Source organism: Trichosurus vulpecula, chromosome 4, assembly GCF_011100635.1.
Source record: "Trichosurus vulpecula isolate mTriVul1 chromosome 4, mTriVul1.pri, whole genome shotgun sequence".
Lineage (NCBI taxonomy): Eukaryota > Metazoa > Chordata > Mammalia > Diprotodontia > Phalangeridae > Trichosurus > Trichosurus vulpecula.
This window is the reverse complement of record NC_050576.1, coordinates 36,547,187-36,562,094: the sequence shown is the minus strand read 5'-3', so window position 1 is coordinate 36,562,094 and position 14,908 is coordinate 36,547,187. Positions and strand designations below refer to the sequence as shown.

Below are 14,908 nucleotides of genomic sequence, written 5' to 3'. Positions count from 1 at the left end.
GGGGGTGGGGTGCCCAGACCTGTGATTTCTTTAGCATAGTGAACTCTCAGGGAGGAAAGTCCCCTTACCAGGTACATCAGCACCTGCTCCACAACCTAAAAGTCTTAGGAGAGTTGCCTGGGGTGCCGATGGGTCACAGGGCCAAAGGGATTTCTTATCCTTGCTCCCCGTATTCCACTATGTAGCCTCTGAAGGACAGTGAGGAGATTTGGTGCACTGAGAGAATGCCAAAGGAACAGTGTGGAACAGTCTGGAGCAAGGTCAGTGATGCTGGCGGCCTGAGGCTGAGCGTCTGCAACGACGGCCTCTCTGGGCGCATGAGACCTCGCTCTGGACAGGACAGGATACAGGAGGAGGGAGGCGGGAGAGTGGATCACCCAGGGTCCCCCCCTTTACCTTGTACTCCGTCTCGGCTTGCCTGCGCCTGGCTTCACTCAACTGGGAGAGTAATTCTCTGTTCTCAGAGGAAAGACAGCGCACCTTCCCCTGCAGGCTGCTCACCTCCTGCTCCGCCCTTCTTAAATGGTTGCTATTTATTTGGTTCTAACAATTAAAAAAAAATAAAAGCGAGACAGAAATGAGGCATGAAACACTGAAACTCTCACGCATTCATTCTGTACTTACCTATTTTACTATGCAAGGCTGTACAAAATTTCTGTGTCATTCACATGCCTACTGTACTTAATACATACCTGACAATTTTATGAAAAACTTTTAAAACAGAATCTTGAAAGAGAGTCAAAAATTCTAGTCTGACTAGAAATCTAATATTTAGCTATGAAAGTACTGGAGGTGCGAGATTTTAAAGCAACATTTTAGCTTCCTTTACCATTTCTGCAATAACCAAATTTAACCTTCAAAGATACACAATGCCTCCTTCTTAAAACACATATTGTAATTAACGTGCACATAGTCTAATATTTAACAAGCGCTAAGGTTTGCATATTACTTCATTTCAAAAACGGGTCCCTGGAGCCTAATAGGAAACTGTAAAGCGTTATACAAATATAGATCCTTCTAAGTGACTTCAGGGAGCAAGCCTCCTCTTTTCTTTCCCACCAATGAGGAAAAACTCCACACTAACAGGGGCAATAAAGTATCTGTCAAAGCCTGCGCTCTGAAAGAAGGAAGGAACTGAAGATGAGAAAGTGGTAGAGGAGGAAAAGTTAAGGAGTGGAAGATCTCAGTCTCCCCACCCCATGGAAATCCTGCTAAAGGCCAAGGACCTTTTCCCCTCCATCACTCTTGTCATCTGAGACACATTCCTCCTCAGCTCAAACTTGTCCTACGTGCAGCCCATCATGGTCCCCTCTCCACAGCCCTTGCCTCGGGTCACATGCTCTTACGTAAAGAGAGAGAAATGGTAATTTGAGTGAAAAGCTGCACAAGAACAACTTCTTCCAGTGAGGGAGGCCCAGCAACTCCAAGAACCAAGAGGAAAACCACGTGGCAGCATGCTTCCCAGCAGCGTAGCAATGCCACCAGCTAGCCACAAGTCTGGCACGGGTCTCTCAAAGTAATCAATGTGTTTTGGGATAGCTTCCCGTTCCCAGCCCAAGTCTGGGAGAGCCTTCGTCAGATAAACTCTTCTGACACAGAGGTCCCATCCGAGGAGCCCTTTATTTCCAAGATGGAACAAATCTGAAAAACAGCTTTTCACAACAAATGCCCGCATGCAGAGCCCACACAATAGGATAATTGCCTGGTTTAAGGGCGCCCCCTGCTGACTGAATAAAAACAATTCTGAAAATCACAATCCCCTTCATGGTAGAACATATTCCTGAAACACGGCTCCATACTCCAATACACAACATAAGAACAAAGGTTCTTCTAAAAGACCCTCTAATCCAAGTGTACTGTACCACTGGAGTAACTACGTCAAGTCACCTTAAACTGGGTCTTATTTGGAGAGGAGTGGGATCTTTGTCTAGTATTTTTAACATGACAGACAGTGAGGTGGTATGGCTGACCATTGATGACTGGTTCAGAGTCTTCCTACTACTCCTTCTTGCCTCAAAAAAAGTAACATCTTAAAACCTCTTTAGATATAAAAATTTTGCAACCTAAGTGACCAACCACTAGGGCCTTGGAGAAAACACTCCTTGTACATAAAGATTTATTTGGTTTGCTATATAAACATTCTTTCTTCATGCCTTTAATTATGATTAGGTTTTCCCATCATACCTGTGTTTCCATTTCCATCATCCTTTGCTTTATTTCTTTTATTTCTGCCTGGGTTTCAGCCTCTCTAAGCCGTATGGTCATCAGTTCATCTTGTAACTCATTCATCGCATTCTTCCTGGGTGGGTCCTTCCATCTCCCAGTAGTTCGAGCTAGATGGCGCTAAAACACCCAACATTATGAGTAACAGTTCTAGGAAGAAAGGTATACCACATACAAGTTCTCCAAACAAGGTGAAAGCCAAAAATTCCAATGAATAAAATATTGTTCAAATAAGTTAAATATTATTATATTCTACAATAAAAAATTTTTTGGTGGAAAAAATATTTATCATAACAAGATTTAACTCTTCAGGGTTTGATTAATCATTCTAGGATCAATCAAATTTCAGCTAGGGCCATATGAAATGTTCACCACCCCACACCTCTGCTGGGCACATGATACTGGCCAACACTGGATGCCACATAAGTATAAAGTGTATCAGAATGCACTACAAAGGAATTCTTTAGAAAGTTATACATCCAAGATAACATTACTTCCAATTAGTTTAAATAACTGACTCAGATTTCTTGGTTCCAAAGGTGAGAGGAGGGATCCCATTCTTAAATGCCTTCATCTGACTGAGTTCCTTTTGAGTTCTGTAGCTCCTCTCTGCCCTCCCCCCTCCCCCCCACCCCGGCCCCCAGGCCCAAAGCCTGGATGGCTTCACACACCCACCTGCCAATGTTCTTCCAGATCCTTCACCTGCTGCCTAAGTTCTTTCAAACCCATCAAAGCTTCAGCTTCTCTAAGTTTCACTGCAATTAATTCCTCCTGAAGACTTGCAATATTGTTCTCATCAGGCAAGGAATTGTTTCTCTGAAACAAGAAAAAAGTAAAACCTAAACAACCAATGGACTATTCTACCCGAGAGCTACTTTGCAGCAGATCCCCAGCTTGGTTTATTTTGTTTTCACCTGCACCTATGATTTCACTGGCATAGGAAACTCCCTGTAAGAAAACTTCTGCCAATGCAGAATGAGAACTGTTCTGCAATGTATAATCTTGGAGAGATTCCAGGGACCATGAGAGGGTCACAGAAGCAGAGTGCATCATAGGTAAGATGTGAGCTGGGTCTTCCTGACTTCTGGGTTATAGACTATGTTGCTGGTTCACATTCTTTTACTTTATAATCTTTATTTCTTGCAAACAAATGCACTGCCCTTTCCTTTGTTCATCGCCTATGTCACATGAGCTCTGACAGAGTCTGCAGGCTGGCCACTGCCCTAAGACCAGACACGAAAGAGCCGGTGGCCCTGTGGCTTTATTCCTCAAATGCTCCACCAGCAAGGGGATGGGGATGTGCTGTCTCTTACACATTAGCTGCTTTCAAGTTTCATAACGCTGTGATTCCATTAGTGATTATTTAATAATCAGTCCTTCATTGTTAGCTGAGGATAAGTAGCTCAAGTGGCCATTTTCCCTACAATTCATTTCAATATTCATTATTATATATCTTCATCTCTCTGGGCCCTGATTTCCTCACTGCAGGGGGAAGAGGGGTAGGGGAGATAATGAATGAATCGAGCCACAATCAAGAAGCATTTATTAAAATGCCACTGTGGGACACAAATATAGGGATACAATGAAAGAAATGGAATAGTCCCTGCCCTCTCTAGATGCTTATGTTCTATTGGAGGAAATAACATAAGCACACGTAAACAGAAAATATATACCAAGTAAATACGAGATAATTCTTTTGGGGGAAAGGCTAACTAGCAGTTGCGGTAATCAATCCTAAGTCTGGACAAAACTCTTTTGAATGGCTATGATCTTTTCCAGGAGTTCTGAAATGCTCTGGGGCTTGATGCACCCAGCCGTGCCGAGTCTACGAGAGGCCCTAAGTAAGTGCTTGTTGACTGAATAATGTCTGGCCCATCTCCTTTTCCACATTACATGTCCCTGGTATCTTTTGCTCCACTTTTTGTGAACAAGTGATAACTAGTAATGTGCTGCAGTCCACTTCATCTATAATGTGTCCTTGAGTTACTTACAACTTTAACTTAATCTCCAAGATCACTGCACTCATGAATCATAGCCGCATTGTATTACCAGGAAAATAGCATTCCATTAAAGTGATAGGCTTTTGTGGCACCAACGAGTTTGGCATGAATGAAAATATTGTACAATTTATCAAATGCAACTTGGCAAAATTTCCTCATATTACTCAACTCTGGCCCCAGCTCACTCACACTCTCTCTCACTTCAGTCTCCTTCTCCTTCCATCCTTCCCCTTTTCTCTTCCTGCTTCCCTCCCTCCCCTCCCCCTCCTTCTCTTTCTTAATTTCCTCCTTTCTCCCTCTCCACCTCATCTTCCTACAGACATACACAAACATATTGTGTGGGTCAACTCAAGTAATATGAGTTTTTCACTCACTTTTTCATTCACTGCAAACATAGACAGGCAGGCTGTCTTTTGAATCATCACAGATTTCAGGGAGAAAGCTTCACAATCTTGGGGGCTTAGAGAAATCATTCCAATACCATCTCTGGATAGGAACACTTGCAAAACAAGACCACTCTCAGAGAACACCCTTGTTTGGTCTCTGGGCAGGACATCCTCCAAGAAGGTAACAAACACTTTAAATAAATACAGTTCTTCCTTTCCATTATTGTCTTAATATTCACTGATTATTAAACAAAATTATCTCCATAATTGTATCTATTGTAGAATCTTTTATAAGTTTCAATTAACGGTGGGAGACATTCAATAGTAACACAATAACTACCATCTATATAGCACTTATTTGCCAGGTACTGCCAAGCACTTTACAATTATGATGGTATCGGATCCGCACGATAACCCCAAGAGGGAGGTGCTATTATTATCCTCATTTTACAGACAAGGAAACTGAGGCAAACTAGTGTGTCAGGCCAGATTTGAACTCAGGTCTTCCTGATTCCAGGCCCAGCAATCTATTCACGGTGCCACCTAAATGTCTATCCATTGTTGTTCTATCAAGTCAAATATTTTAAAAAATCAAACAGCAAAGACGACAGAATGCTCTATTCTTTCTATTTTCAGTGCGTCATGTTTAAAGGCTGGCTGAGTGCTTACGCATTTAGAACTGGACAGGACCTCGAGGTATTCCAATCCAACCCCTCATCTTACGACTGAGGACTGAGGCCCAAGGAGCTAAGAGCCTTGCACAAAGTCACCCAAGCAGTGACTAGCAGGAACAAGATCTGAATCCAGGTCCCTGGACTTCAAAGACAGCACTCACTGACAGTCCCAGGTTCACACTGCCACTGACCGGTCCTCGGCTGGGCGTGAATTAGCCTCGAGGGCCCCTCAGCTTCCTTCGGGACAACTAGGAGATTCTGGGATGCTACAGACAGAGATGATTTTTTTTCTCCTGAAAGAACTTTGTATCTGAAATGCTTGCATAGGTATCTGACAGACTCCAACGTTGTGCCACACCACATTACAAGCTAACGATTCAAAGTGAGCACCACATTTGGTTCTGAAGAATCCTCATAACTGATGTAAAAACAGCATCACATAATTAGCATTTCTCAACCAAATGAAAAATGGGAGAAAAGATAAAAAACTTTTTAGTAAAGATATCACCAGATACCCGCATCAATCCACATATGAACATTAGTATGGCCCCTCTGGAACACCTAGTTTCACCAAAATACATGGCTATCGATACACTAAAAATAAATCAGTAACAAAACCCACTACCAGGGAGCTTAATGTATTACCTGCTGGATTTGTTGGAGTTTGTGTTATTTAAGATTGGCTTTTTAAATATTAGGGAGTATTTGTCACACACAGCAAGTTTTGTCTTGTAACTGATGATAAACTATTCCATATGGCAGTGAATACACAACAAATCAAACCATAGAGATGTTTCTAGGTTTTCTTTGGAAATAAAATAGCAACGACATAAAACCCAAGGGACTTTTTCCATTTGGCTTTAGTTGCTAAGACATCCAGAGCTCCATTCGGGGCTCAAATGGTATTTGGTTTCTCTCAAGTGCCTGGCAAGACCTCATCTCTTTATTCCTCTTTAGATGGCTTCTGTATTGATTTCCACCCCCAACTCTCCCATTCTGCATGGTGTTTAAGGTTCTAAGATGCCTCATATCCTTTCAGAAATAGGCAGAGTACACACTGTAAATAAACAAAGAGCAACAAAATCACATTGTTATAGTTTACTAAGACCCCATAACCTGACGAAATCACAGAGGGCAACAGGGGATCTTCCAAGAGTCATTTTCTAGTTTGCTTCTCTCAGGCCCCATTTTAATAGTAGGCAAAACCCTTAAAAGTAAGTTTTATTCACTCATTAATTAAATGTCTTCTCCATTCCTAGTACTGTCAATTTTTTGGTTTAATTTGAATGAACTTACAGCATTATTTTGGGGAAAGTACTTTTAAAACTGTGAAGTGCTATATTAGAATGTGATATATAGTAACAGTAGCAGTATTCATCTGAACAGTAACATTATTACCTTTTCAATATCGAGGACTTTATCCTGCATCTCCTTCAGGGCACACTGAGACTCAGCTTCGTGCAGCCTAGCTTGAACTAACTCTTCCTCCAGCTGCAGCACAAACTTTTCACTGTAGCGGGCACTGCATTTGTGCTACAAGTTACAGATAAATGTATTAAAGTTACAAAAAGATATAAACAACTTAAAAACTGTAAACACATTTAAACATTTTCAATTGTATACTTATTAATTCTACTGAAATCCAGTCAATGGCAGGCCCTTTTCCTCTTTTTCCTTCCCCCTCATCCCGACTTCATCTTAGTCAACAGATAATGCCAAATATTCCTCAAAACAGCAAAACAAAACAAAACAAAAAAAAAAAAACAACTAACTCTAATGTCCAAAGAGAGTATCTGGCAAAAATTACTATTAATTCATAAATTAATAATAAATTTAATGCTGGCAGTAATTTCATTTCCTAAAATCATAACGGTCTGCATTACAGTTTATAGATAATAGAAGCTACAATTTTACTTAACACTATCCTATAACAAAACATGAGTGAAAAAATTAGCCATCATCATTTGAACCACCTTAAATTCCTTAACAACAATAAAATGTGTTTATCCTTGAAAATCGAGATTTCCATAAAGGGCAGTGATAGCTTCTAGAAAAAGAAAATGCTGATGTTGCAATAAGAAACTAAAAGTAACAAATGAAACATCAAAGGTTCCAATTGCTTTTTCCATTAGCAACTGCTCTGTTCATTACAACACAAGCCTTTTTATACAATGAATGTCAAACGAGCACAACAAATAACAATGCAGAAGAGATCTGACTAGCTGTTATAAAAATCAATTTGAATCATTTAGCCACTACAGTTATAGTATGTATTAATTTGCTTTTTAAAGACAGTAAGGTAGAAAGGATTTAATTTCAAAACAAATTCTTATGGAATTAGTTATCTATTACATAATTATCAACATGGTAGCACTAAAAAACCACTAAATATAAAATAAAATATAAATATAAAATAAAAAATGATGAGCTGGACCATAATATGATCTACCTCAACAGTACTCTCACTTCCAATTAAGATGCAACTGTAATGTGAACATGCAGATAGGTAAATGTATTTCTATTTATCGTAAATCTTTTCCATACGGAATTTCCTCAAATAATGAGTCTTTTAAAGAAGTACAAGAGTGTTACAATGGAATGAACTCCTTACTTACCTTTAACAATCAATTAAACGATTCTATTAAAAATACAGTCCCTTTAATGTGGGCATATTTTTAAAAATGAAATACTGGGTATGCTATAATTCTACTGAAGAATTTTACCAGCATTCAAAGCTCAATTAGCCTCGACAAACAGGGCTCAAGCTTCATTTAGAAAAGCATCGGTAAAATTTCACCCCCAAATCATTCTATAAACAACTGAAACTTCACTTAAAAAAGATGCCATCTTTTACATACAAAAATGACAACTCATTACCACCATGGATTACTATTGATTTTTTTTTTAACGGTAAGGATGGACGTGTAAATCTGCAATGCACACACAAGACTCTCAAGGGCTCCTTGGAACAGAATAAAAACTGGCTCACATAAAAACTCAACCAACTATGCATTGGCACTTCACTGGAAACCCATTAATCAACTACAAAAGGCCGATATTAAATGTTGTGAGGTCAAATTCTTATTACCACATCAGTTGTACCATATACTTGGGAAATTTGTTATTCTGAGTCACCATTTGGCATAACAACTTTCAAATTTACTATTTTGGGTGGGAATTTTATATAAAAATGTATCACTTCCCTGCTTTCTCAGAAAACAGTGAAAATATATACGAAGGCATTTCCTACTGGGATGTTGATCTATGTTCTGTCCCCTAACTGTGAGTATCCTTCCAGGCTCTGTCCTGGGAGCATTTCTCTCTCTACATTTTCTCCCTTGGTGATCTCATCAGCTACTGAAGATTTGGTTATCTCTACACAGATGACTGACTCTTTCTTGCTTGCTCTGTCTCTATCTCTCTCTCTCTCTTACACATACACACACACACACATACCCCTCTTCAAATATTTCTAAAATGGAATTCATTGCCTTGTTCAGACTCTCCTCACTTTTCACTTAGATTACAACCGTCTTGGACTTGGGAGTCCTTGCTATAGCACAAGTCTGCCTACATCACAACTTGATCCAAGTACCTTCAATGGCTCTCTATTAACTCTAGGATAAAATACAAACTCCTCAGTTCAGCATTTTCTCAAAGCCCAACTTTCTAGGCATTTTGCATAATACTCTAATCCTAATATTCTCTACAGTCTATATTCCAAATTGGCCTCCTTGCTGTTCTCAGAACTTGGAGCTCAATCTCCTGTTTGTACACTTTTGCTCAGGTGTCCCCCATGGCTGCTTCGCATTCCCTCTTCACTTCTCTTTCAAGGCTCAGCCCCTACACTGCCTCCTAAAGGAAGCTTTTTCCAACCCCATTCCCACAGTCCGTACTAATTCCCTTCACCTCAAGTTATACACACACCCCTTCTCTGTTTACATGTATTTACATCTTGAGTCCCTTAACTCCTTATTTTACTACTTAATTCTTTAGTCATCATCTTTTATTGCCAATCCTGCCCTGCCAAGCCTCAATCACTTCTACCATCTGCTGCCATCATTCCTACACCCATAGTGCTGAACAAAGCCCCAAAAAATGAAGCTGGGTCCACTACAAATTTACATTGGGCAATTTCAACCAGGCCCTCACTGCTGCGAAGCAAACTGTTTCCATTTCCATAATTAACTCATTATCCCACCCTCCACGGTGGATCTGCCAAACCTCCCCATCCCTCCTCAAACTTCCCGTGGCTCCTCCTCCCCCCACTTTCTGCTAAGAACCTTGCCTCATGTTTCACTGAAAAAATTAAGGCCACTCAATGGGTGTCTGTCTTCTCACATCACCCAAATGTCTTCCTCCACTCTTACCTCCTCATCCCTCAAATAAAAAGAGGTTGCCTTTCTCCTTGTCAGGGACAATCCCTCTAAATGTACAAGTGATCCCATTCCATCCAGTCCTCTCCAGCAGACTGCCCTCTCTATAGAATCCCCATTTTCTCACTTATCTTCCGTCTGTCCCTGTCTAATGGTTGCTTCCCAACTGTCCACATCTCCCCCATGGTTGATCCATCTATCCCTGTTGTCATCCCAAAGTTCTCATACCTTTTGTGGCTAAACTCCTTGAGAAAGCAGACTCTGCTTCCTCTCTTCTCATGCTCTACCTTTGTATATAGTCTGGCTTCCAAACTCAGAAGAACCTGCTCTCTTCAAAGTTACCCCATTAACTGCCCAATCTAATGGCCTTTTTCTCAATACTCATCCTTCTCGACTTTCCTGGAACTTTTGGCATTGTCAATTACCCTCCTCAACCTAATACTCTCTTCTCTCTAGGTTTTCTGCATGAATTTCTCTCTTGATTCCACTCTTAACTATTTCTCAGTCCCCTTTGTGGGATTTTCATCCATATCGTGCCTTACCAAAGTCTCCAAGGTTTTGTCCTGGGCTGCCTTCTCTTTTCCTATGCCATTTTACTTGCAGATCTCATGTACTCCTATGGATTCAATTATTATCTCTACACTGATGATTCTCAGATCTATTATCTGGCTCTAACCTACCTCTGGGTCCTTTTCAGAAATACTATTTATTCATGCCTCCTCTATCTTATACTTGTAAAGCTAATTTTTTTTCCCATTTATTCCTAATTGAGTTCTACTTTGTTAGATTCAGCTCAGCACTTTAGCCTGCCAGGACCTTTTCCATCTGACTGTCTTCCACTTTTTGTTAGGTCTCTTTCCCACTTCAGCGTCATCTACAAAGGAGCATACCATGTATGCCTTCATCTGAGTTCCTGATTAAAACAAAATGTATAAGAGTACAGGGCCAAGCACAGCTCCCTGGGGCATTCCGCTGGAGACCCCCTGCCTTACTGACACTGAACTTTTAGTTGTTTTTGTTTTTGGGGGAGGGGGGCAGGGTAATTGGGGTTAAGTGACTTGCCCAAGGTCACACAGCTAGTAAACGTGTCAAGTGTCTGAGGCCACATTTGAACTCAGGTCCTCCTAACTCCAAGGCCAGTGCTCTACTCACTGCACTACCTAGCTGCCCTGATGCTGAACTTTCAATGGCTACTCTTCACTGCCTTTCTTTCTAGACATTTGCCAATCATCTCTTTGATAATCTATACTAGAACTTTCCCAAGAATCCAAGTCAAGTTCACCAGCCTTGAGCTTGCCGACTGTTTCCTCCCCTCCCCTTCCCCTCCCCCTTTTTTTAAAAATCAGGCATTTGTCCTTCTCCAACCTCGTGATACCTTTCTCATTTTCTATGACTTTTCAAATACCACCTCTTACTTAACAGCTCTTTATTTATCTTGGGTATCAACTTCCCTGTTATCATTTCTGTTCTATCCAGTGTAAAGGATGTTCTCCTATGCAGAGAAAACATATAAAAGGAGAAATGAGTAGCTCTGCCTCCTCCCTGTCTCACTATACCAAGCAAAAGTCCTCTCTTTTCTTTGAATCTCCTCCTCTTCCCAATAAAGCTAACAACATCCTTTTGGATATCTTTGGCTCCCCTAGTCAGCCTCAGCTCATTTTGGGCTTACTATGGCTGAGGATAGTTTTACGTGGACTACCACACCCTTCTATTCATCTTTGTCACCTGACCTTGTTTCTATCTTCTGGATATTTGTTTTTTAAATCTAAGTTGGTTGGTGAGTTCCCTGTGCACCCACAATGATTTCTTTGGATAAATCCCATTCATAGTCTTAAAGAGTTGTCTAGAGCACTGAAAGGTACACAGTGGATACATCCTGGTACACCTTGAGTGTGTGGGTCTGCATGTGTAACTGGTGGCTTGTATGTTATCGATAAACCTACTGGTTAGCACCAGAAGAAAGAACTGTGCTTCGGTTCCTTGAGATCCAGAACTTTACTAATCCAATGCAGTAAGGTGGATGGGATCTCTGGGAATAGACTCAGCTTCCTCACTTACAACATGGTCTGTTAGAGACAAGGAGTCTACTGGGCCAATAATACAGATTCCATGTTGGGGGGGGCTCTAATATTGATCTACTATAAGTAAGCAACCCTAAAACCTAGATTCTAGGAGGTGAGCTGGCAAAGGAAAATTTATGGAAAATCCAGGGAACATTGAAGTTCAAGGTTAAAAAACAGAGGCTCTCACTAGAGCTAAACTTGGTTTCAGAGAAACGAGAGAACTCCAGAGTACACACGGAGGTCCATGAAATGAACAAGAGCCTCCTTCGAGGGCAGATGTTCTTGACCTTTTTTGTGCCTGCTACAGACCCTGATGAAGGCTGGTGAAGCCTGTGGACTCTGTCTCAGAATCATGTTTTTAAATAAATAAGAAAAAATAAATGAGATTACAAAGGAAATCAGTTACATGGAAATATAATTTAAGATATTTATTAAGAGTTCACAAAGCCTAGGTTAAGAACTTTGGGAGCCATAGTTGCTAACTGTAGTGCAATAAGGACCCGATGGGGCTGAGATGAAGGTCCTAGCTCTGGCACTTCAGCTTGCTGACACACAAAGACAAAGACAAAATGTGCAAAATAAGCAGAACAGAGAGGAAAAGAATCTAAAGGTAATGATTCCTCCCTCAAACCCATGAACATGGGGAGCCCCCTTCAGGAGGGAAGGGGAAGAAAGGCCAGGGTCAGCTGAACCCAGAGAAAGTAGGAAGATCTAGCATGGATCCAAGAAAATGGACAAATGAACATTTTCAAAGTTTGATGGCCCAGTGCTGAATCTGCATCTATCTGTATTTGTCTCCAGAAGTCTATGCATTACTTTTCTTTGAAAGTCTGTGCTAATTTGGTCCCTTTACCCAAGCTGTATTGTACATCTGAAATGCCCTGATTCTCTCAAGACCAAATACCTTTCTCCTTCCCATTGTCAGCCTGTTGAAATTCTATTAATCCTTCCACCCAGGGTAACTGTTACCTCCACTATGAAGCTTTCCTTCCTCCTCCCCCATCATAAATGACCCGACTAAACCTCTTTCAGGTACTGTTTTGTGTTATGGTTATTTGTGTACATGTTCTGCCTCTCCTACTAGGCTGATTCCTAATTTCCTTGAAGGTTAAGGTCCATTTCTTCATTGAATAGCAATTTTATATATACAGGCATACTTTGTTTCATTGTGCTTTCCAGATGTTGTGGTTTTTACAATTTGAAGGTTTGTGGCAACCCTGCACACTGGCACCATTTTTCCAACCGCATGTGTTTACATCATGTCTCTGTGTCACATTTTGGAAATTCTCACAATGTTTCAAACTTTTTCATTATTATTATATGTTATGTGATCTGTGATCAGTGAGCTTTGATGTTACTATTGTAATTGTTTTGGGGTGCAACAAACTATAGCCTCAAAGATGGTAAACCTAATTAATAAATATTGTGTGTGTTTTGACTGCTCAACCAACTAGCCATTCCTTGTCTCAGTCCCACTTCTAGGACCTCCCTCCTCCCCAAGAAGTAAAAATACTGAAATCAGACCAATTAATAATACAATGGCCTCTAAGTGTTCTGGGGCAAACTTCATTGTTGTCTTATTTTAAGAAACTGCCATGGCCACCCAATCTTAAACAATCACCACCCTGATCAGCCAGCAGCCATCAACACCGAGGCAAGGCCCTCCAATGGCAAAAAGATTATGATTTGCTGGAGGCTCAGATGATGGTTAGCAGTTGTTTTTTTTTGTTGTTGTTGTTGTTGTTTTTTAGCAATAAAGTATTTTTTTAACATATTTTTTTTAGACATGAAAAGACTGCACACTTAACAGACTACAATATAGTGCAAACATAAATTTTATATACACTGGGAAACCAAAAACCTTGTATGATCTATTTTATTGCAATACATTTGCTTTATTGTGCTGCTCTCGAACAGAATCCACACTATCTCTGAGGTATGCCTGTAGTATTGATATTTTGATGCATTTATAGTCAACACTCTCCCCATTAGATTACAACCCCTCCTCATATTCTTATTCTATCTAATGCTTGTCTCTGTTATTTCCCAAATCCTAGAATCTACCAAACACATGGGAAGCCTTGCTTTTGTTGTTTTAATTCCTCAGAGGTAACAACTATCATCTTGGTCCCTCATCCTAACTCAGCTCTAACCCTGACCATTGCATTTCCTTTTCTAGCCAGGAATGTTCTTAATAATGTCTAGCATATAGTGGGTCCTTAATAAATGTTAGTTGAAATGCTGACATTTAAAAAGTACAATGAATAGTGGTTTACTCATCCCCAGGCTAAACTTTATTTCTCAATAAGCTTGACCTTAATCGGTAACATAAAACAGAACCAATAGGTCTTTGTTTTGTTCTTTAATCATTAGCAAACTTGGTCAGTAATTGATTACCAAGGGAAACAGGCAAAATCAAAACAATAAAAACCTATCCACGGGCAAAAGGCAGACACTATTTAATAAGCATGTTTTATAGAAAGGGCAATTATGGAATATTTGTATCTTATGATTTATATCTATGATCATTTCTCAAAATTTAAAGGAAGTCCTCAGTACCCTCCGAGGCTTCTCCCCTCTGATTGGAGGGCTGGAGGGTGGAGCCTCCCTTTATACATGGCCCAGCATTTCCAACTCTCCATTTCCCACTCAGCTCTGCTTCCTCTCCAGGAAAAGCTCATCACTTCACCAAGAAGGTACTCCACACCTCCCCAGTACCCTCAGCTGCCTCTCTGTCTGACTGGAGGGCTGAAAGGTAAAGCTAAAAACCCCTCCCAAAGCCTCCCTGTATAGAGGGCTCAGCTTTTCCTACTCTTCATTTCCCACTCAGCTCTGCTTCCTCTCCAGGAAAAGCTCATCACTTCACCAAGAAGGTACTCCACACCTCCCCAGTACCCTCAGCTGCCTCTCTGTCTGACTGGAGGGCTGAAAGGTAAAGTTAAACCCCCCCCCCCCCCCAAAGCCTCCCTGTATAGAGGGCTCAGCTTTTCCTACTCTTCATTTCCCACCAGCTGCTCTGCTGAGTTTCAACTCCACACACACAAAGCTTCTCCCAGCCCAGTCCCCTCCCCGCTCCCCTCTGGCACCAGCCTCTCCCCTTTCAGCTTCCTTTTGTGTGTACTCTCCCTTGGCTTCTATCCCCTCCATTGGATTGTAAGCAACTTGAGCACAAGGGCAGCCTTTTTC

General features: G+C 40.9%; 1 protein-coding gene across 6 annotated transcripts in view; it reads right to left on the bottom strand.

Annotated features, from left to right (window-relative positions):
• The window catches only part of EVI5 (ecotropic viral integration site 5), a 204,482-nt gene that overhangs the window by 76,734 nt on the left and 112,840 nt on the right, over positions 1-14,908 (bottom strand). For all 6 annotated transcript variants that reach the window (XM_036754609.1, XM_036754608.1, XM_036754604.1 and 3 more), the window contains 4 exons: positions 6,682-6,816; positions 2,899-3,039; positions 2,185-2,343; positions 397-543 (listed from right to left, as the gene is read on the bottom strand). In XM_036754609.1, coding sequence (XP_036610504.1) covers positions 397-543; positions 2,185-2,343; positions 2,899-3,039; positions 6,682-6,816 — 582 coding nt within the window. The remainder of the gene's footprint in view (positions 1-396; positions 544-2,184; positions 2,344-2,898; positions 3,040-6,681; positions 6,817-14,908) is intronic.